This window comes from Pantherophis guttatus, chromosome 1 (genome assembly GCF_059756535.1).
Source record: "Pantherophis guttatus breed Tessera chromosome 1, ASM5975653v1, whole genome shotgun sequence".
NCBI classification, from domain to species: Eukaryota; Metazoa; Chordata; class Lepidosauria; order Squamata; family Colubridae; genus Pantherophis; species Pantherophis guttatus.
The window spans coordinates 167,124,879-167,146,011 of NC_142063.1; the positions used below are offsets into that span (position 1 = coordinate 167,124,879).

Genomic DNA, 21,133 nt, shown 5'->3' on the forward strand with positions numbered 1-21,133 from the left:
TAACCTTGCCAACTCCCAAAATAATCCTGGAGAGTTGAGCAGGAAAGAGAAGCAAAAAGGTCTGACTTTCTTGAATTAATACCTCCTACAGAGAAAACTAGCAGAAGGAAAGACCTAACGAGGCCAGGGATGGAAATATCCAAAGAATACTATTTTGAAAATGATCAAAGGCATCGAAAATGTAATCAGAGCTATTGATTGGTTGATTGATTGCCTTTATTATTTTTATAAATAATCATACCTAATACTCTTTCCTTCCCCTCTTATTTTCCCCACAAAACAACCCTGTGAGGTGGATTGGGCTGAGTGACTGGCCCTAAGGCAGGACTAGAACTCACCGTCGCACGGTTTCTAACCTAATGCTTTAACCAGTTACTAAAAAATCATGAATGGCATCAGCAGTTTGCTTGGAACACTGTCAAAGACCAGGCAGTTCTATCATTTACATTGTTGCGACTGATGCTGCTCATACACATCCTATTCTGTGGCTATCCATACTTATACAAGAATTTAGTTCATGTGCCCTGGCCAACTGCCTTCCAAATCTATACCTGGAGCAAATGAGAAAGCGGAGAAGCAGGGGAAGGTCCAGAATTCATACCTCCACTGAGACAGCATTTTATTGCTATATTGGATTCATTGTCTAAAACCTAAAATAAGCTGGACATTCCTTCGTTCATTCATTCATTCAATTTTTATAACCGCCCATCTCAGCTAAGTGACTTTTCCCTATTCTATTAGTAGAATCCTCATTCTACTATTTTTTTAAATAAAAGACGGTCCTTATCAATATTACTTATTTTCTTCATTCCACCCCAAATCCCTTCCATTCTGTGAATAGGCTGTTTTTCCAATGTTGTGTTTTCTATTTCTTGTGTCCTATTGTTGTTTAATAAGATTTAAACAGAAAATGGAAGAAATCTTTTTGTCATCAATAGGCCCAATACTCTACGTAGTTTGGATATAATATCTTTTTTTTAAAAAGAAAAAGAAGGGAATTCACATTTTTACTGATTGCTTGACTGCAATATTTGAAAATATAAGGGGTAAATTTTTCTGGGAAATGAAACACGTTTCTAAACAAACCACAGAAGTATAGTAGATGCCTTGTTAATCAGATCTGGTTTCCACATCCCCCGCCTTTGCAAATTTGCAAGGTGCTGTTTATCTAACGTGGAGAAGTTATCTGCACATCCAATTTCATTGATGTATTTTAAAAGCAACTATTCAGAATTTCTGATTAAGAATGGAACCTTTCCCACTGCTGCAAAAGAGCCATTCAAATTAATTACCTTTTATTTTAAAATCATGTCACCCTGATATTATACTGCCTTGCTGGCTCAAAGAACATGGCTCTGTTACATAAAATTCCTCTGGACCACTATTAGGCAACATATTTTAGGTTACAACTTCCATAAGTCTCAACCAGCAACTCTCAGAAATCTGCTTCTGCACCTCACACTCAGGGACAAGACAGTGTTGGTTGACAGAAGAGCATGAATCCATAAACCAAGTCCTCCTTCCTGATTATCTGGCTGATATTCTGTATTTGATAGCACGGTACTGAATTGGGGACTAGGGACCATGCTAATCAGAGCACTTGTAACTCTTTGGAATCTCAGGGTAGAACTGACACTATGCAGCTCACCCTTTAACAAATCTAACACAGTCCTAACCAATATTAAGCGTCCTGCAGATGTGCTCAGACATTCATTTTAGCAGCTTCAAAGAGCCAAGCTTCTCTTTGAAGTTTGCTGTGCTGCTGAACACCGCCTTTGGCCCAAAGCTAGCAAGAATCAAGCAACCTAATCTGCTCTGAATTGTGTAGCTAATAATCATATCATAACATGGTTCTTTATTAATTTTAAAGCTGTGCTGATGGGGTGATTTCAACAGGGGCACAGCCAACATGGAGGGGAGATTTATACCACTATGAGACCGTGGCCCTTGATGGTATAAAAATTTAATCAGATACATAAATAAATTAACATTGGGGGTAGGGTGGGGGAAGTCTCCTTTGTGCCAAAACTAATTTTATGTAAGCAAGTGCTATTTTTGTCAGGGTGGCAGAAAGGGGAGAAGGGTAGACTTTCTCTCTTTGCAGCATGCTCCTGATAGATATCTGTCTCGCCCAAATGGTTTTCAATTTTAAAAATTAGAGAAATGGCTGCTAGCCTTAGAGAACAGGCAACTTTTTGTAGGGGCCTTTTGATGCTAAATAATTCAGGTATCGAACCGTAAATCCCTGATGTGAAAACACGGGTTCTGTGATTTGATTGTATATAAATCCAAGCAGGATTTCCAAAATCCTTTTATCCCCCGCCTCACAATCTCAGTCTGACAGCTTCAACCTACATAAACAGTCACGCTGGCTACAGTTTCACCGTGCTGTTTTGAGACATCTGGCTGCTGGTCTTCTGAATTAACTCTGAATAATTTCTGTTTAATGGTAACCCAGAGGCCCATTCCTGATATGTCTCAATGCAAAGGACATATGCTTTATTCATTACATGCTATGTTTATTTGTACTGCTGGTGCACCAGTTCATGTGCCACAAGACTAACTATGAACATATTTCACCAAATGTCTCTCCTGAGCCTTGAGGGAAATTCAATGGGCCAATTCTTTTTGCAGGGTCTAACCTCCCCAGCAAGACTGCTACAGGTTATAAATCCTTCTTGCGTTACTTTAAATATAAAAAATGAACAGAAAAGATTTGAGGAGTTTTGCTGTTTGCTGTTTATGCTGATCAGTATTCAACCAATCCATCCTTTATGAAGCATCATCCAAAATGTAGACCTATTTTTAATAAACGAAAATGCATTAGTTTGATAGAGAGAGGCACTACAGCAAAGAAATTTATGAGTCATAACCTTGTATTACTCAAAAGGGGTACAAACAGTGATGTCCTTGATAAATAATGGCACTTCAGAGTTTCGCAGGAAGAAAGCAACCAGAAAACACACACAAACACAAAAAGGCAGCATTGACCAAACCTCAAAAACATGATTGGGTTGTCCTGCCAGGTCAAAAAAGGAAGATGTATTTATTAATTGATATACATATTTATTAATCTGTTACTTTATTGATTTCATTTGTATGCCACCCATTTCCTTTGAGGATAACTTAAATTACTACTTTAGAAGGAAATGTTCTCTAAAATAGGTCTTTGAATATAGTATTTCAATGTTTGCACCAATGTCTTCACCAATACTGAAGCACAAAACAAAGCTTGACATCCAGAAAACATATTTCAAGCATCCCAATGGGTTCATATTCATTATCTCCACAATCCTTACACACTATCTTGGGAGGAAGGTCAATTCCATCCTTCTAAGGTTGGTAAAATGAGGACCCAAATTGTTGGGGGCAATATGCTGACTGTGTAAACCAGTTAGAGAGGGCTGTAAAGCACTGTGAAGCGGTATATAAGTCTAAGTGCTATTGCTATTGCTATTTATTTAACAGTGATTTGAAGTTATGAAGGTATGGGAAAAAATGACTTATGTCGCACCCTTAAAGCTGTTACTTATAATCATGGTTTGTGACTTTCCCAGTGAGTTTCTGACAAGCAATGTCAATAGGGGAAGCAAGATTTGTTTAACAGCAGCATGATTCACTTAACAACTGTTATGATTTGCTTAATAATTGGATGATTCACTTAACAATCACAGTAAAATCAAGTCTAGTAATTTGGTTAACAATCATATCACTTAGCAATCAAAATTCCAATTCCAATTGTGGTTGTTAAGTCAAGGACTGACTGTAATAACTATGAAGCACTAAGTTAGAAGCAATTTCCTGCAGATATTATTCCTCCATACTCTAATTCTCCTTCTTTTCCAATTGGGATGTTTTCTGGGAGAAAAGAGGATGTGTAGGAGGGGAAATGTGCAAGGATGCTTTATGCTGAGTTCTAACTATCACTTCATCTAGCCCTGCCTTTTCTACTTTGGAGGTGGTAGCTCTACACATGGCACAGAAGCAGAAAATTGGTGGAACCACCTATCTTCAATTATTTTGCCTGAACTACAAGAACTGATAAAGTGGACATGCTCCAGGTCTCTTCTATTAAACACTGTGATCTGATGGGATCCAGGAAATGTGCCTTCTCTGTTATGGCATCTCTCCTATGGGACATAGTTACTCCCAAGATCTGGATGGCCTTACTCCTGTTTGCCTTCTTTAAGGCCTTAAAGACCTGGCTGCTCCACCAAGCCTTAAATTAAAGTGTTAAGTAAGCCTGGCTTCTATTATTTTTATGTTGGGAAGTTGTTGAGTTAGACCTCAATCAGTGGTGGATTGCTACCGGTTCGCCCCGAATCGGGAGAACCGGTAGTGGCGGCGTGGGAGGCTCCATCCACCCGCCCGGATGCTTCTGCGCAGAAGCGTCGTGCATGCACACCCATGAGCGAGCCAGGAGCAACGGGTTTTGAAACCCACCCCTGACCTCAATGTCTTTGTACTTGGTTGATTATTATTATTATTATTTAAGTACTAATGTTTTTAACTGTTGTAAGCCTAGAGCCCTCTCTGCTGGCATGTGCACCATCACCCCAGGTCTGGCGGGTGATGGCGTTTCTTTCATGAGCTTCTGTTTCCCTGCAAACGATGAAACAGAAGCTCATGAAAGAAAAAGATCTTACCTCTTGCCGCGCTGTCAGTATTGGGATGCCCCGCCTCCCACCAGTTTTTGGGTCTCTGCTGTGCATGTCAGCTCATGTCTGCACTTGCACACACCGTTTGGTTTGGCCATGCACGTGCATGGTTTGGGCACTCGGTGTCTAAAAGGTTTGCCATCACTGGCCTAGACTCATATGTTTACATATATATCTTTCACATAAATCAAATCAATGCACAGATTGGGATATTTCTGATCTACCACTATAAGACCTTCAAAGTAGTCCAGATGGGAAACCAGAACCCTGAGTCTTATACTACTTTTATTGGAAGATTATAATAACAGAATCTTGCAAATCTGAAAGCACCTCTTCCCTACCTTACTTTTACTCTTCCCCAAACTAGGGAAGGTCCTTTCTCCACCCACATTTATTCTGTAGACTGAGATATCACTTGTCAGACAGTTGCACTGGCTGCAGTTCTTCCTTCTGTCTCTTAAGGTACAATCGCAATTTATTTAATCCACTCCCAAGCATCTTTTCAATAGTTAATGTTAAGGGGTGAACGTGCAATCAGTGAACTATGGCCCCTCTTCAAAGTAACTTGAAGACAACAATGGGGATCCAGTCATGGGAAAACATTCAATCGTCTTATTTTATGCTTCACTAATCAGACTCATTAGACCTGAGTTTTGTACTTTTCTGACAGAAATCCTCAGTTTAAGAAATAGCCTAGACAGTGATATAACATTCACAGGAGAGAGTGACAATAAGTATGTTTTTGTAACTTCTGCAAAGAAGATCGGAAGTCGCTTCTTTAAATATTTTCTTTTTCTTCTCTTATCTACTGTGCTTTTTCTTTATCTTTTCTTCTTAGCATCAACTATTAAAAAGTTTGTTTTTCTTAACTTTGTACTCTATATTTTTCCTAAGCTTATCTTTTATCTTTTCTCAGAAATAATGTAATACTATATTGATTAGCCATTAAGCCATATCAGAATACAAAACATAAAACACACAGTAATAAGATCCTACATTAACAATGGAATAAAAGCAATAAGAAAATGCAAATCATATTTCCGTGTCACAATTTAACCCAATCAGATCCACATATGCAGTTCTCAACTGTACTGTTTTGGACAAATAAAGGGCCAAGTTATATGTAAGTTTTGCATTCTGATCGCATATGAAATATGCTGTTTTAATATAACGATCCCAATAGGTCATTTGTCTAATATGCAGTCCAGATAACAGATATCTCTTTCTTATACAATTGACATTCAAATGCTGTAATATATGTGTTATGTCTTCTATCTATGGTGCTCTGCTAATACAAATACATTCACTGTAAGGGCTGCCTAATAGTTAAACAATAAAGTATTATTAAGTAGATGTGTGAATTTTCACATTCAGAATTAGCTTTTGGTTTTCTCTTTTGAGTATCTGCTCTTATTTGAAGAAGAATAACTCTTGGCCGCATATCAATTATTCATAATAGGAAAGAAATAATTTTAACAAAAAAATTTGGTGCTCCCCCAATTGTATAGATTTTCTATTCCATTGCTTAATTTTATTTGTTTTCTCCCATTATTTTATCTCGTTTGAATAACATTAAGCAGCTAGGCTCATTAGTGAAAAAGTAATGACCATACATTTTTATAAAACTGATAGAATGTTATTAAGTTTTTAATACAACTATTTTAATTGTAGAATAAAAAAACTTTTATTTATTCAAACTTTTAAAAAAACACAGAGCGCTGAACCAGCCCACAAGCCCAGTTTCATTCTAAAATACCCAAAATAGGATATCCTAAAATAGGATTTTTTTTGTCTTCAAAACATATGACTTGAGTTTTGATAGCTAATAAAAATATTTAATAAATCTGGAGGAACTATAATTAATCTGACATTGCACAAATTACCTGTCTCTACAATCAGCCATGGTACAAATGCTTTCATATTTGGAATCTGCAAGAATTGAACAAATGCATCAAAATGTTAAAATTCTAGCCAAGATTTCTCATGTGATACCATGCTGTATAGTAGTAAGAAGTTAGAAAGATGCTACATCTACATAAAGCAAGGATGAGCAACCTGTGTTTTGTCTTCTCAGAGGTCTGTATGGATCATGGTTAATCTCAGCAACGTCTGACTTTCCCAATTTGGTTGGGAAACCTTTCCCAAGGTTGAGGAGTAAAATGGGGTTTTCTTCATCCCTTATCCTTCCAAATTGAGCCCCATGGCATTATCAGCAACACGCCTCCAGCCTCCAGGATCAAATATATACATTTTGAAACTGTACAGCTCTTTACTGTAAGAAAGTTGCCTACTTCAGATAATAGCAATAGCACTTAGACTTATATACCGCTTTACAGTGCTTTAAAAATAGAATAGAATAGAATAGAATAGAATAGAATAGAATAGAATAGAATAGAATAGAATAGAATAGAATAGAATAGAATAGAATTTTTTATTGGCCAAGTATGATTGGACACACAAGGAATTTGTCTTGGTGCATATGCTCTCAGTGTACATAAAAGAAAAGATATGTTCATCAAGAATCATAAGGTACAACACTTAATGATAGTCATAGGGTACAAATAAGCAATCAGGAAACAATATCAATATAAATCATAAGGATCCAAGCAACAAAGTTACAGTCATAAAGTCATAAATGGAAGGAGATGGGTGGTAGGAATGATGAGAAGATTAATAGTAGTGCAGACTTAGTAAATAGTTTGACAGTGTTGAGTGTTAAAATGCCCATTTAGATCTATCGAATACTTGAAAGAAACATTTGAGACAATGATGAATCCACATACAGACGGGAGGTTGAACGACTAGCCTCGTGGTGCGACCGGAACAATTTGGAACTGAACATACTTAAAACCGTAGAAATTGTGGTAGTCTTTAGGAAAAACCCTTCCGTACTTCCACCTTTCACAATACTAGACAACACAGTATCAACAGTAGAGACCTTCAAATTTCTAGGTTCTACCATATTGCAAGATCTAAAATGGACAGCTAACATCAAAAATGTGATCAAAAAAGCACAACAAAGAATGTTCTTTCTGCACCAACTCAGAAAGCTCAAACTGCCCAAGGAGCTACTGATACAGTTCTACAGAGGAATTATTGAGTCTGTCATCTGCACCTCTATAACTGTCTGGTTTGGTTCTGCAACCCAAGAAGACAGACACAGACTTCAGAGGATATTTAGAACTGCAGAAAAAACAATTGCTACCAACCTGCCTTTCATTGAGGACCTGTATACTGCACAAGTCAAAAAGAGGGCTGTGAAAATATTTACAGACTTGTATATTGGAAACAAATGGTTGCCTTCTTTTTATATGATAATGGAACGTTCCTTATTTTTTAGACATAGGTAGTTACGAAATTCTGGACTTCTAGAAAGGATTTAGAATTAGTGATATTTGGATGGAGATAGCCATTTATTAAGAGCTAAATGCCATCAGAAATATTTGGCTGGCACATATTACTAGAATAGGGCAAGAATTGTCTCAAAGCCTAGTCTTGTACCAGGTGATTACAACCTTGTGCCCACTAGTTGCGCTAGCAACAACTCCATAAACAGTGGTGGGATTCAGCCAGTTCGCACCACTTCAGGAGAACTGGTTGTTAATTTTCTGAGCAGTTTGGCAAACTGGTTGTTGGAAGAAATCATTAGGGCAGAGAACCGGTTGTTAAATTACTTGAATCCCACCACTGTCCATAAACCCTGCCTAAGGCTCAGAGTAAACTCTCCACAATAGCTCAGAGTAGTGTAATCAGAAGTCCAAACTCCAGAGTACACATTATTGCAAAAAGCTGCTTTCAGAACCACAGTTTTTCAAGGCATTCCAGCAACAGAGAATATAACCAACTTTTCAAAGTGATTAAATAAAATAAGCTTTCCACTGAGTCCTTCATAACACTATATCCAGTCTTTATGTTGGGTTATGAAAAAAAATGGCATTACTGTTCATTTTTTACAGTTATATGGCTAACACTCTGGCATTAACATGTAATCAGCTACAAAAACCATTTTGTGAGCCAAAGCAGTATTTTAGAGTAGCTTAACATTTGACAGTGCCAAGTTGCTACAGATTGAACACTGGAAAAAGTAGTATTTAGAATGCTTTCAACAACAACAACAAAAAAACATTGTGCAGTTACAAACCCAGACATATATTGCAGGCTTTCCTATCCTGGTGGCCCTCACATATTCAACTCCAGTAAATCCCAGCTGGCATGGAAATTGAAATTCAATATATATGGAGGGTACAAGCCGGGAGAGGCAGATGTAGCAACTGATGTACGGTATTACATATACTGTATTAAACCTCTTAGTTTGCATTACCAAATGAGGCATTTCACTCTGTAGCATTTATGAGCATGTCAATTATTTTGCATTCATAATTGTCTAACACAAAAGAAACGTACCGGACAAGATAAGGAGCTCAATAATTTCTGCATCTCCCAAGAAAGCAGCAACATGAAGCGGGGTGCGCTTCTCCGTGTCCTAAAAAAAAGAAAAAATGGTTTTAAAAGGTCAATGCAGATCTTGTGCCATGGGAACTAGGAGGTTAAGACCGTAATTTTGAAGTGGTGTAGACCTTTTTTTTTTTTTTTAAGAGAGAGGGGGTGTCTTTGAGATAGTGTTGACTCCTGGCAACTATTTGGTTTAGCCCCTGAAGTTTTCTTGGTAAGGTTTTTTAGAAATGATTTCCTAGGCTGAGAATGGCCTGAAGTCACCCACTCAAAGTTTAGCCTGATGCCTTAATCGATACACTAAACTGACTCTTTCTGCAGGCTTAAGTCAGTGGTAAAAGAATGGTTAGGGCTTATTTACTCTTGAAATCAATGCAGAATACAGAATGACAGGTGGAGACTTCTGTGTCACACTTTTTCTTGCTCCAGCTGCCTTTACCTCCGTTAACAAATAATCAGCATCATAATGACAGCTTCCCTATGTGTGGTACTGATATTTGTTACCCCTACAGTACTGACTTGAGGACCAAGAAAGACCTTCAGAAATTGCCTTGTTATTTTATAAATGATGGATTATGCAAAGTGATATGGCATTGCTAGTGGGACAGGAGTGAGGAAGTTGGGTCTATGCAGCCAATCTTTAGAAAGTCAATGACTTCCCACCTTCCTTTAATTGAAATCAAATTCAGAGTTTCCTTCCTTGGGCCTCTGATATGTTGTTATACTGTTGGGACTTTACCTTTTGATCTAAAACAGTGGATTTGAAGGAAGATTAATCTGCAAATGAGACAACACAGTTGTAATTACTGCAGGTATATAGTGTGTTCCTGATATCATTTTATCTGCTTAAGACTTTAAGCATAAAGATCAAAGACATGTAGTTTATACTTTGGGGGCTGAGTTGAATTTAAATTGCCATCTGGATTTTAATTAGTTAATGATGGCTGGTATCTCATCAAAGTTTAAGATTATTAAATACAAAAATGCACTTATTGTTTGAAGAGAATGTTAATTTTTCTTATAGAAACAACACATTTGCAAATTATGTGACCAAAAACAGCCAATGGAATATTTAAATTTATGAACTGCTACTTGAAAGTTTAAAAGAGAATATCTATGCATTGTGTACCATCTATTTTTTTATTTTGTTCTTGTTCTTTCTTGCACTTTTAACACTTAAAAGTGTTAAAAAAACCAGACTCCTTATTCTTATTATTCCATTTTTCCAAAATGATGTAACAACACAGTTCCACAACAGGTAGAATTTAGTTTATGGCCCTTTCCTTCTCTTGCAGGTAGCATCTATTTGGATGCCACAAGAAATGTTTGGTGGGACTCAAGCTCGCCTATAGAGCACCTTGTTTGTTTAGTGAACCTGAGATGAAGCTCTAAGGTAGTTTACACAGCTCCCACAGTTTTTTCCCACTATGCTGCTTTTGATTTCAACTCTTTATTCCACTTGAACTATTTGTAACTAGGTCTGGTTTCAATTCTCAGGGGAGAGAATTTAGGACTATTTTTTTATTATTATTAGTTTGCAAAATGCTACAAATCGTTTTGTGCATGGAGGTCAAATTTGGAAACAACACTGTGTTTAAATTATATCTATATCATGTTGCTGAGGATGGTAGCTTGAATTAATCTCAGAGAAATTGGACTGCGTTGTAAATACTATCTTTTTAAAATAAGAAAGCACCTGCCTTATACTCTGCAAATAACAGGCATATGGTGAATTAGGCAGTTCCCCCATAAAATGAGCTTGTTATGTACATTAGGATCCAAATGAAACTGGTATCTCTATGTGTGCGTTGTGGCCTATGAACTGCTATGAGGTCCGTCTAGTTCTCCTCCTGTCTTTGATCCTAAAACAGCCTGTCCCTATGGTGCTAATACTACTAATAATTCATGTGTATTTCCATGGTGAGTAAGCAGCACTCCATTATTTACATTAGTTTTACCATATTTATATGCATTGGAATTTCTAAATGAGTGCTGTCTGCAGGCTTTGTTACCTACTTGGCAATACAGCTAGTCCTTGATTTACGACCACAATTGAGCCCAAAATTTATGTTGCTAATTGCGACATTTAAGTTTTGTCCCTTTTTATGAACTTTCTTGCCACAGTTGTTAAGTGAATCATCGCAGTTGTTAAGTTAGCGACATGGTTGTTAAGTGAACCTGACTTTCCCATTGAATTTGCTTGTCAGAAGGTTGCAAAAGGGGATCACAAGGCTCTAGCACACTGCAACTGTCATAAATATGGAACCAGTTACCAAGCATCTGAATTTTGATCATGTGGCTATGGGGATGTTGCAGCAGTCGTAAGTGTGAAAAATGGCTGTCACTTTTTTCAGTGCTCTTGTAACTCTGAATGGTGATTAAATGAACTGTTGTAAATTGAGGACTACTTGAATGTCCTCAATGCCCCAACCTGTAGTAGATCTCTCTCCAGAATGCTATTGTCTACCTGTTTGCCTTCTGCTTTGTGTCCAATCAGTACAGTTGCTCTGAAGGTAAAGGCAAGGGGAAAGGAGCCATTCCCTACTGTTTCTTTTACTAATTTATGTGGCTATTTATTCATTTATTTAAAAGATTTATGCAAATGCCCATCTTATAAAGCACAATTCTGGATGGTTCCAGGATACTGTAAAACCAAAGGCAAGAAAAACAAGAAAACTATACGTCCGACTATCTCCAATCCATTACACAATAGAATCCTACCCCTATAGGGTCCTAACTCACCTTCTAGCACCATGTTTTGTTTTTTTGTGTGTTTGGAAAGCACTAGAAGAAAACAGTGTCAGAAGATACTAGTAAACAAGTAAATCCAAAATTTGTCAGTGGGTACTAAGGCCTAATCAGAACAAACTCAATTTTTCCTGTCATTATTAAAGTATCTCACTTATATGGTTTAAAAAAATAAGTCTAAATTTCTGAAATTATCTGGAAATATGTTACACTGCATCACTGCAGAACGTCTATACCTCAATAAGTTAGTACTATCCTTAAATCTACCATCTGGGGCTTTCTTGAATCACAGAGCTCAAAGCAGAAACTACAAAGGTAGCCATTAGCTAGAAACAGATATTCTGAGTTTCATTAAAGTTGCAGCACTTTTACTGTAGATCATATTTTAGGAATACTGTATGTGGACATCCTAGATATAGCATTAAGCTCAAATAAAATTAAAAACTAATCAATCAAACATTCTCACAAGTTGCACTTGACTCTTGATGATGATATGCACATGCCTTTGTATTTTCTTGCCAACAATATAGAAATATTTTATATTGCCTTCCTTCTCATATCTCCCCAATCTAGCCTACAGCACTGGCATTTCCTGATAACCTTTTATTAATCCTTCTATTAATTACCGGTAGGCCTAATCCTACTTGGCGTTTTTACTATCAGTTAAAATAGGCCAGATATTCAAAAGTGAGTGGCAACTGGAGACCAATTTGCAATATGTAGAAGTTATCAAGTTGTATATCAAAAGGACAGAAAAAAGAAATATCAGGGCTCATATATTGAAGACATCTCTTTTCCTTCATAAATATTTTGAAAGATTCTAGCTTACACAAATAATTGAATGAAAGAAAGTTGATTGCAGAGGAAGGACAGCTCACCTTATTAAAATAAGCATGGTATGTTTTAAACAGATCTTAAACAAACTAAAAAAAGGATGGCCCAAAACAATAGCTACACTTATTTCAACCTTCAGTAAAAGTATTTTGAATTGTTGTATAAGTTTGTGCTTAAAAAAAAAAAGCAGACTGATACATGAGGAAGATAACTTTTGCTGAGAAAATCGTAAGAACAATGAACGAAGGACAACTGCATATGGGTATTATTCAATCATTTAAACGTATCTTCCTTTATCTAGTTAAATCCAAATATGTTGGACTAGAATATTGATCAATACGGAATTATGGGAACTAGAATCCAACTAAAGTGGAGAGTTTTAAATGGTCGTCGTCAGCCATTTAGTCATGTCCGACCTTTGACCACTATGTGGATCAACACTCTCCATGCCCCTCTTTCTTGCACCGCCTCCTTCAGATTCACCATGGTCATCCCAGTGTCACCTTTAATAGTGTCCAGCCAGTGGGCCCTAAATTGTGAAAAGCTATTCTTTACATGGATTTTCAATTATTCTGTAATGAAGTGAAAATAACCAATTTTCCAACATTGCCAAGAAAACTGCATGCACTTTTCAAAAGCAGGAAAAACAAAAACATTAACATACTGACTGCATTTCTGAAGTGGTAGTTCAAGCAGGATCAAAAAGTCTATTGCTAGTGTTTACCAATTAGGGAAATACATCTACATACGAGCACAAGAGTCACGAAAATACTTTGACACTGTTGATAACAGAACACTATAGCCAAATATCAGTAGAAGAGAATACAGCCAAAATAAATTTAGGGGCTGGATCATAGCTCCAAAATATGAAACCCACCTGCTCTAAATTCAGGACACAAAGTGGCTCAATCTCAAAATTGGTCCATCCATCTTAAAATATTGAAAAAAATCCTATAAACCCTTACACTAACTGCCAATTTATGGCAGCTTCATATTCCCTGAGGCTCAGGATAACCAAATAAATCCTCATAAGATACAATGGATTTTAGACTGTGCAAAGAATAAATGAGAAAAATGACCTGTCAATATAAAACAAACTTAATATTAATTACAGCCATGAAATATTGACTTTCAGTGAAATTTAGATTTACAATAATGGGAACCAGCCAGGTCTCTAAACTATTGTTAGATTAAGCCCATATATTTGAGCTGTATAAATTCACTATGAGGAATTCTAAGTCCCCTTATTCTCTGTGGATATTTAGTCTATGAAACCACATGCATGAACAACCAGGACCATGAGGTAAGACGTACAGAGAGAAATTTTTGAGGAAAAAATAGAGCAATTGACATATTTGAATCAGCAAGAACAAGCTAAACCAAGTAAATTCATAATGAAACACTCTTTACATATAATCACACTGTATTTCTACACAAATTCACATTAGGAAAGGAAACAAATGCTATATCTATTCTTTTTACGACATTATGCAGCAAAGATCATTATCATTGCAGGAAGCCCAAAATCACACCTTACTGGTTTTGAGAATTACAACCCAACACCAGTCCTTCATCAGTAAAAAGTAAGATTTTTTTTCACATACCGGTAGGTTGAAACAGCAAACAGCATTGACTATGCAGTAAGAAAGAGACAATTAGAAAGCCCTAAAAAAAATTACATAATGGCCAGGATCACTCAAATAGAAGTCTCCTACACATGCATACAGAATGTGATCATCTACTCACACTTAGAAATAGAATAACAGAGTTAGAAGGGACATTGGAGGTCTTCTAGTGCCACCCCCTGCTTAGGCAGGAAACCCTACACCAGGGGTGACAAACTCAATTTCATTGAGGGCCGCATCAGGGTTGTGTTTGACCTTGGGGGGCCAGGATGGGCATAGCCAGCTCGACATCACTCGTGTCACGGGTACCTGTGGCGGCCCAAATGCTCTGCCAGCAAAAACGGGCTCCCGAACTCCATTTTCAGCTGCCACAGCCTCCTGCAACCCTCTGCCAGTGAAAACGAAGCTCAGGAGGGCCACACACTGGCAGAAGCACCACAGGCCGGTCCTTCGCTGTTTCCAGAGCGGCCCTGAGGGTCGGATCTAAGTACCCTGCGGGCCGGATCTGGCCCCTGGGCCTTGAGTTTGACACCCCTGCCCTACACCACTTCAGACAAATGGTTATCCAATCTCTTCTGAAAAACTTCCAGTATTGGAACATTCACAACCTCTGGAAGCAAGTTGTTCCACTGATTAATTGTTCTGTCAGGAAATTTCTCCTTAGTTCTAAGTTGCTTCTCTCCTTGATTAGTTTTCATCCATTGCTTCTTATCCTGCCCTCAGGTGCTTTGGAGAATAGCTTGACTCCCTCTTCTTTGTGACAACCCCTGAGTTATTGGAACGCTGCTATTATGTCACCCCTAGTCCTTCTTTTGAAACCTAGTTCAAGCAACCGTTCTTCATATGTTTTAGCCTCCAGTCCCTTAATCATTTTTGCTGCTCTTCTCTTAGAGTCTCAACAACTTTTTAGTATTGACCTACTTTTGTGTTTAATATTAAATATTAGATCCATGAACTTTTGCAATCCCTAAGCAAGCTTAGCTGCTAATATATTCTTGCCTCTCCTCTGCTCCTCTACATCTGGAAAGAGAAATGGATTCACCCTCACAATAAAACTTAATGTGCATTGTTTGGTTTTCAGGTATTCTGAACAAGGTTGTTGATGTCTGAACAAAGTTGCTGTGCTTTATTCACCAATCCTGCTTAAAATATTTTTATTTTATTTTATTTATTAAATTTATATGCCGCCCATTTCACTCTACAAAGCAACTCTGGGCAGCATATAAACCATAGTTCAGTATATTTTGTGAAAATATGTAAAAGCCAGTTTTACATATCAATTCCATTTTCTCTAACTTCTGAATTGCATGTTGTGGCTGTTGTTCAGTCAGTCAGTCAGTTCAGATTCTTCAAGACCTGATGGACTTCCTTTCGCCAGGATTGTCTGTCAGTAACTGCTTGATTTCTTGTATGCTCCCGCTTGTGCATGAGTAATAGCATCTAAGCCCTTATCTTTTATAAGGCTCTTCTGATTGCTTTCAATTTTCCATGCATCTGCATCTTCTCCAATGACCCTTGTTTTCATGATATGTATCCAAGTTTTTAAAGTTTTAACTTCATTACTAGCACTTCCAGTGAGTGACCCAATTTCATTTCACCCAGGGGTGAAATGTAAAATCTGCTACTACTGGTTCTGTGGGCGTGGCTTGGTGGGGGGAGTAATGTGACTGGGTGGGTGTGGCCAACTTTTTTTTTTTTTAACTTTTCAAAGCATTTTTTCTAATGCTTTGAAAAGCCTCTCTGCCGATCAGGGAACTCAGCTGGGATCATCAGAGACTTTTCAAAGCATTTTTTTTACCACCTCTTCGGCCAAGAGGTTGCAGAAAAAAAATGCTTTGAAAAGCCTCTGATGATCCCAGCTGAGCCGCGCGATCATCAGAGGCTTTTTTTTTTTTTTACTTTTAAAAGTATTTTTTCATTGGAAGAGGTTGTAGAAAAAATGCTTTTAAAAGAAAAAAAAAAAGCCTCTGATGATCGTGTGGCTCAGCTGGGCATGGGGGGGGGCAGGGATTTTTGCTACCAGTTCTCTGAACCACCCTCCGCCATCCCTACCTGATCAGGCAATCTGGTCTGAACCGGGAGCATTTCACCCCTGATTTCACCTAGTATTGAATTATTTGTTCATTCTGTGGTCCAAAGTATCCTGAAGAATTTTGTCCAGCATTACAATTCAAAGGCATAAATTTTTCTTCATTCAGCCTTTCTGACTGTCCAGTTGTTATAGTCACATACTGCAATTAAAGAAACTATGACAATACTCATTAGTGTGATATCTTTATAATTTCACATTTTGTCTAGTTCTGTCATATTTTTTGCTCAAGTAGCAGATATTTATTTGTTCAACTTGTATTTATTTGTTCAACTTGTATGCCGCCTTTCTCCGAAGACTCAAGGCTGCTTGATCTTTGCATATCATAGCTTTAGTCACCAACCTTGTGAAATTTTGAGCCCACTTTTTCATTGCTTCAACTTTGCATTTTCTTGTTTCCATTGGATTGGCATTGCTTGACATAATCTTAAGGACTTTTTAAATATGAGATAACAGACCAACTTTTGTACTCTTTTACCCATAATAATTTATAATTATTATAATTTAGTCTTCCTCACTTCTTGCTATCAAAGTGGTATCTTTAAAATATCCAAGTCTATTAATGTTTCTCCCAGCAATTTTAATTTAATTTCTCTTTCTCCCAGCCCAGATTTTTAAAGATATATTCTACAAATAAATTAAATAAATATGATAACTACACAACGTTGACTCACTTCTTTCCTTATTGTGAACTATTCTGTGCTTTAAAATAAACTTAGGTTGTAAAATAAATCAGAATCACTGGCTTGTTAAGTAGCTAGTAGAGTTTGTTCTAAGCTCTACTCCTAGTCCTTACTAATAAGAATGATAAGAAATTCAACCATCATAAATTTGCTATTGCTCTACCTGACCTAACAAAAGAGAGTCCATAGGAAACACACAAGACCTAAATATTCTCATGCTGTGAGAACTTTAGCTTATATCTAAATGTCCTATTATTTAAAGTTTGAAAAGTATATTTAGTATATTTTCATACAAAGAATAAAAGATACTTTAAATATGGGATGACAGTTTTATCTATTCATCCATCCATGTTTTTAAATTCTGTTTTATTATATGCTATGTAGCAAAATTCTATTGCGTTTAATTGTTTTATTTTCATTATCTTCAGAAGACCTATGTAATAAGAGTTCTATTGCCATTAAAAATGCATTGCCAAACCAAACCCTGAATCTTTCTCTTCGCCCTGCTTTACAAATATCTAAAGTGAGAGAAAACATGCATGAACTCATCAGGGCTCATTTGCTTTATTCCAGATCAGGACTGGAGAACAACCTAGATGTTTAAATGCAAGCTAATCTAAATGACAAGCAATTACTTTTCTTATTTGCTCTTTCTTGAATAAAGAAACTTAAAAGAGAACCAACCAATTACATCTTTTCAAGAAAGGCAACTCTATCACTTTCAGTTGAAATCAACCCACCCTCCCCAAGAACTGTTATGTAGCCTCATTATGAGGGGGCGCGGAGAAGCACATGCCAAGAATATACAATTCCAGTGGGATCATCCAAGAAGTGACAGTCATCCAAACTACCCATCTAAAGCAAGCAGGTGCTTATATTAGTCAGCAGCTAAATGGAAAGATACTGAAGGCAGAAGATCAAGGCATCATTTCATATTGTAGTAGAGAAGATGATGGTAAACGGTTTCTATTTTACCAATATTTTATAAGACGACCATGTGAATGTAAAATATAAAAATGATTGGTGATACAGTGCCTGATGATGGCCCCTTCATGATGGATGGTACTCAGCATGCTTCTGAGGAAGAACTGAGGATTTCTCAGAATACTAATAGTGATTATGACAAAGCTACATTAAAGCCTTTAGGATATGTAACTATTGATTTTGCCATACAGAACATCTTTATATGTAAATGGCATTACCAGATAGAGTACATAGAGATATCAAATTGACTCTATCAATGGCACAAGGAAGTAGAAAATACTCATTTATAAGAGCAAGCACATGGCCAGGGGCTGATTATGGAATAGATCACAAACTGCTCAGGTGAAAATTCCAAGTTAAACCTTCAGGGAAAAATTTATCTATCTATCTATCTATCTATCTATCTATCCCCCCCCCCCATCTTACCACTTATATGTTATTCTATAGCAAGTAGTTAAAGCATCAGATTGAATACCCTGAAAGCTGTCAGGCAGAAACATTTCTGATATACAACTTAATTTAATTTGAATGTAACAACACTTATGGTCCAATGGGACATTTCTATTTCCATCACATTCATATGAGGATAGACTTGTGTGATCATAATTCTGAAGGCGTAGGCACAACTTAGAGGATGGGAGCAATAATGCTTGGTTCTATTTCCAAGCACAAAGTCACACGGGTCATTATAGGAACACCTGCATGAGCCTAGCATGTACTAAATTAATTAAAAAGGAGGATTATTTGTTGTAATTTACCAAATCACAATTGTACTTTAAAGGTAGGAGGCAGAGAAAATTATTCTGAAAAATTATTAGCTATGCTATGAATCTTATCTCACCTCCACCAGACATTTTCTTCCTATCGATGAAATACCAAAAGAATTAGAAAAGAAATGTATAAAGTTGCTTACCAAAGCATTAACATCTTCAGTTTTGTAGATTAATATACGTATCTCATCAGGATCACCGTTGAAAATTGCTTGGACCAGCGGTGGCTAAAGAGATAAAAACAGGAGTGGGGTAATGGTAGAAAGAGAGAGGTAAATGTTATTCCTCTCTACAATCAACAAAGATTCAAACCGTTGCATACATAAAAACAACTGAGCTGTCTTGCACATCCTCCTTTCATAGAAAAAAAGACTCCTTAATGCAGCTGATGGTTCAGTCCTAGAAATATAGACACATTCAACCTCTTACTTAAGAAATCAAATACAGGTAGTCGTCGAGTTACGACCACAATCGAGCCCAAAATTTATGTTGCTAAGTGAAACATTTGTTAAGTGAGTTTGTCCCATTTTGTGACTTTTCTTGTCACAGTTGTTAAGTGAATCATTGCATTTGTTAAGTTAGTAACATGGTTGTTACTTGGCAACAGGTTCATATTTATGAAGGTTTCAGTATTCTGACAAGAAAAATCAATGGGGAATCAAGTTAATAACATGGTTACTAACTGGATTCCCCATTGATTTTGTTGGTCAGAAGATTGCAAAAGCTGATCACATGACCCCATGTGCAACCGTCATAAATATGAAGCAGTGGCCAAGCATCTGAATTTTGATCATATGATCATGGTGTTGCTGGTTGTAAGTGTGAAAAACGGTCATAAGTCATTTTTTTCAGCACTGTTCTAACTTTAAACAGTCACTAAATGAACTGTTGTAAGTCGAGGACTACCTGTAATAAGGACAAGTTATTTTGGTTCTCCAAATTCTATAAATAAGGTTACAAGTGTTATGTCAAGTTCATTCCAGAATATAAGTAATGGATACTTGTACATACAAGGCTTTCATCACTCAGTTTAATATCCTGTCATCGATTGTACTAAAGGACAGATATATAAAAAACCTAAATTTCTTAATTGTATCCATATTTTAGTGTCAGTAATATAAGGTAATATTTTTCAGATTCTATTTTTCCAGATTCTGGGTTGGGACTACAGTTTTAGTTTTAAACGATATTATGGCTTTATCTTGGGGACTGTAGTTTTAAAATAAATATTTTGTTAACAATATTATATATCCATATTTAGGATATCATCTGAAGTGATGTTATTTGACATGTTTTCTTTAAAAGACTTGGCTCTTTTTATGTTTCCTGACCAAAATAAAGATTAACTATACTTGTACAAGAATAGAGGTTCTTTTATGCTTCCTGCACTATTTTTAGGCAGAGCATAAATGGTTCCAAAATGGCTAATATCCATTTTTATTTTTATAACTAAACTGCTACCCTCAGGATCACTGTTTCCAGGTGAAAGAGAGGCCACTTCCTGTAATGCCCTGGAATCTGGCCATTTTCCTATCCTAGAAAATTACAACAAAATAACTTACATTTTCAAATGCCTCAGATAGGGCTTTGACAAGCATTTAAAAATGTGTGTTATTCCTGGAAAGGAGAGATATCAAAAGCATATTCTGTTCTGAACCATTTTTTTTGGACTGACATCCCCCACCAAAAATCCCTTAGTTTGTGGCACTTCAAATATATAGAGTTTTACATTATAATTAGATAATTATTCATTCAAAGAATGTTTTACTCTTAAAATATACAGTACAAATAAAGGTGGAAAAAGCTAGAGCACAAAAAAAGAAAAAGTTCCAGTAAAATTCAAAAACAAGAAAATGAGGAAACAGAGGTTCCAAATCAGGTCTTTCTGCCTCCTTTCCAAAGTTTCATGGGGCGTTCAAACAACAAAATAATTTTTACACCGTTTCTTCAACTTCTTTTAACCACACATATGCAAAACCATTAAAGGAGAGAATAGCTGAAGAATGTCTTTTAGTTACTAGTGTCTTTCTGGATGCACTCTAAGATCAGGAATATCCAAGATGAATTGAGAAGAAATAATAAGAGTCAGCAGAAATAATCAGGCTGTCCATTCACATAAACACAGATTAATAATTTGCATAGAATCATCCTGAAGATTAATTTCTTTTTTACCAAGCAAAGGCCTTTTCCCCATAGCATATACATGTCCTGGCACCATCTTTTTTCCTGAAATATCTTCATGCTGTTGACCTTCATCTTGTCCATTACTCATGAGTTGGACATACTTAAG

General features: G+C 36.7%; 1 protein-coding gene across 8 annotated transcripts in view; it reads right to left on the bottom strand.

The window, feature by feature from the left end:
- Positions 1-21,133, bottom strand: part of ANKRD44 (ankyrin repeat domain 44) — a 139,433-nt gene that overhangs the window by 70,642 nt on the left and 47,658 nt on the right. For all 8 annotated transcript variants that reach the window (XM_087882129.1, XM_034429972.3, XM_087882128.1 and 5 more), the window contains exons 2-3: positions 18,987-19,070; positions 9,063-9,141 (exon numbers count right to left, since the gene is read on the bottom strand). In XM_087882129.1, the coding sequence (XP_087738255.1) occupies positions 9,063-9,141; positions 18,987-19,070 (163 nt within the window). The remainder of the gene's footprint in view (positions 1-9,062; positions 9,142-18,986; positions 19,071-21,133) is intronic.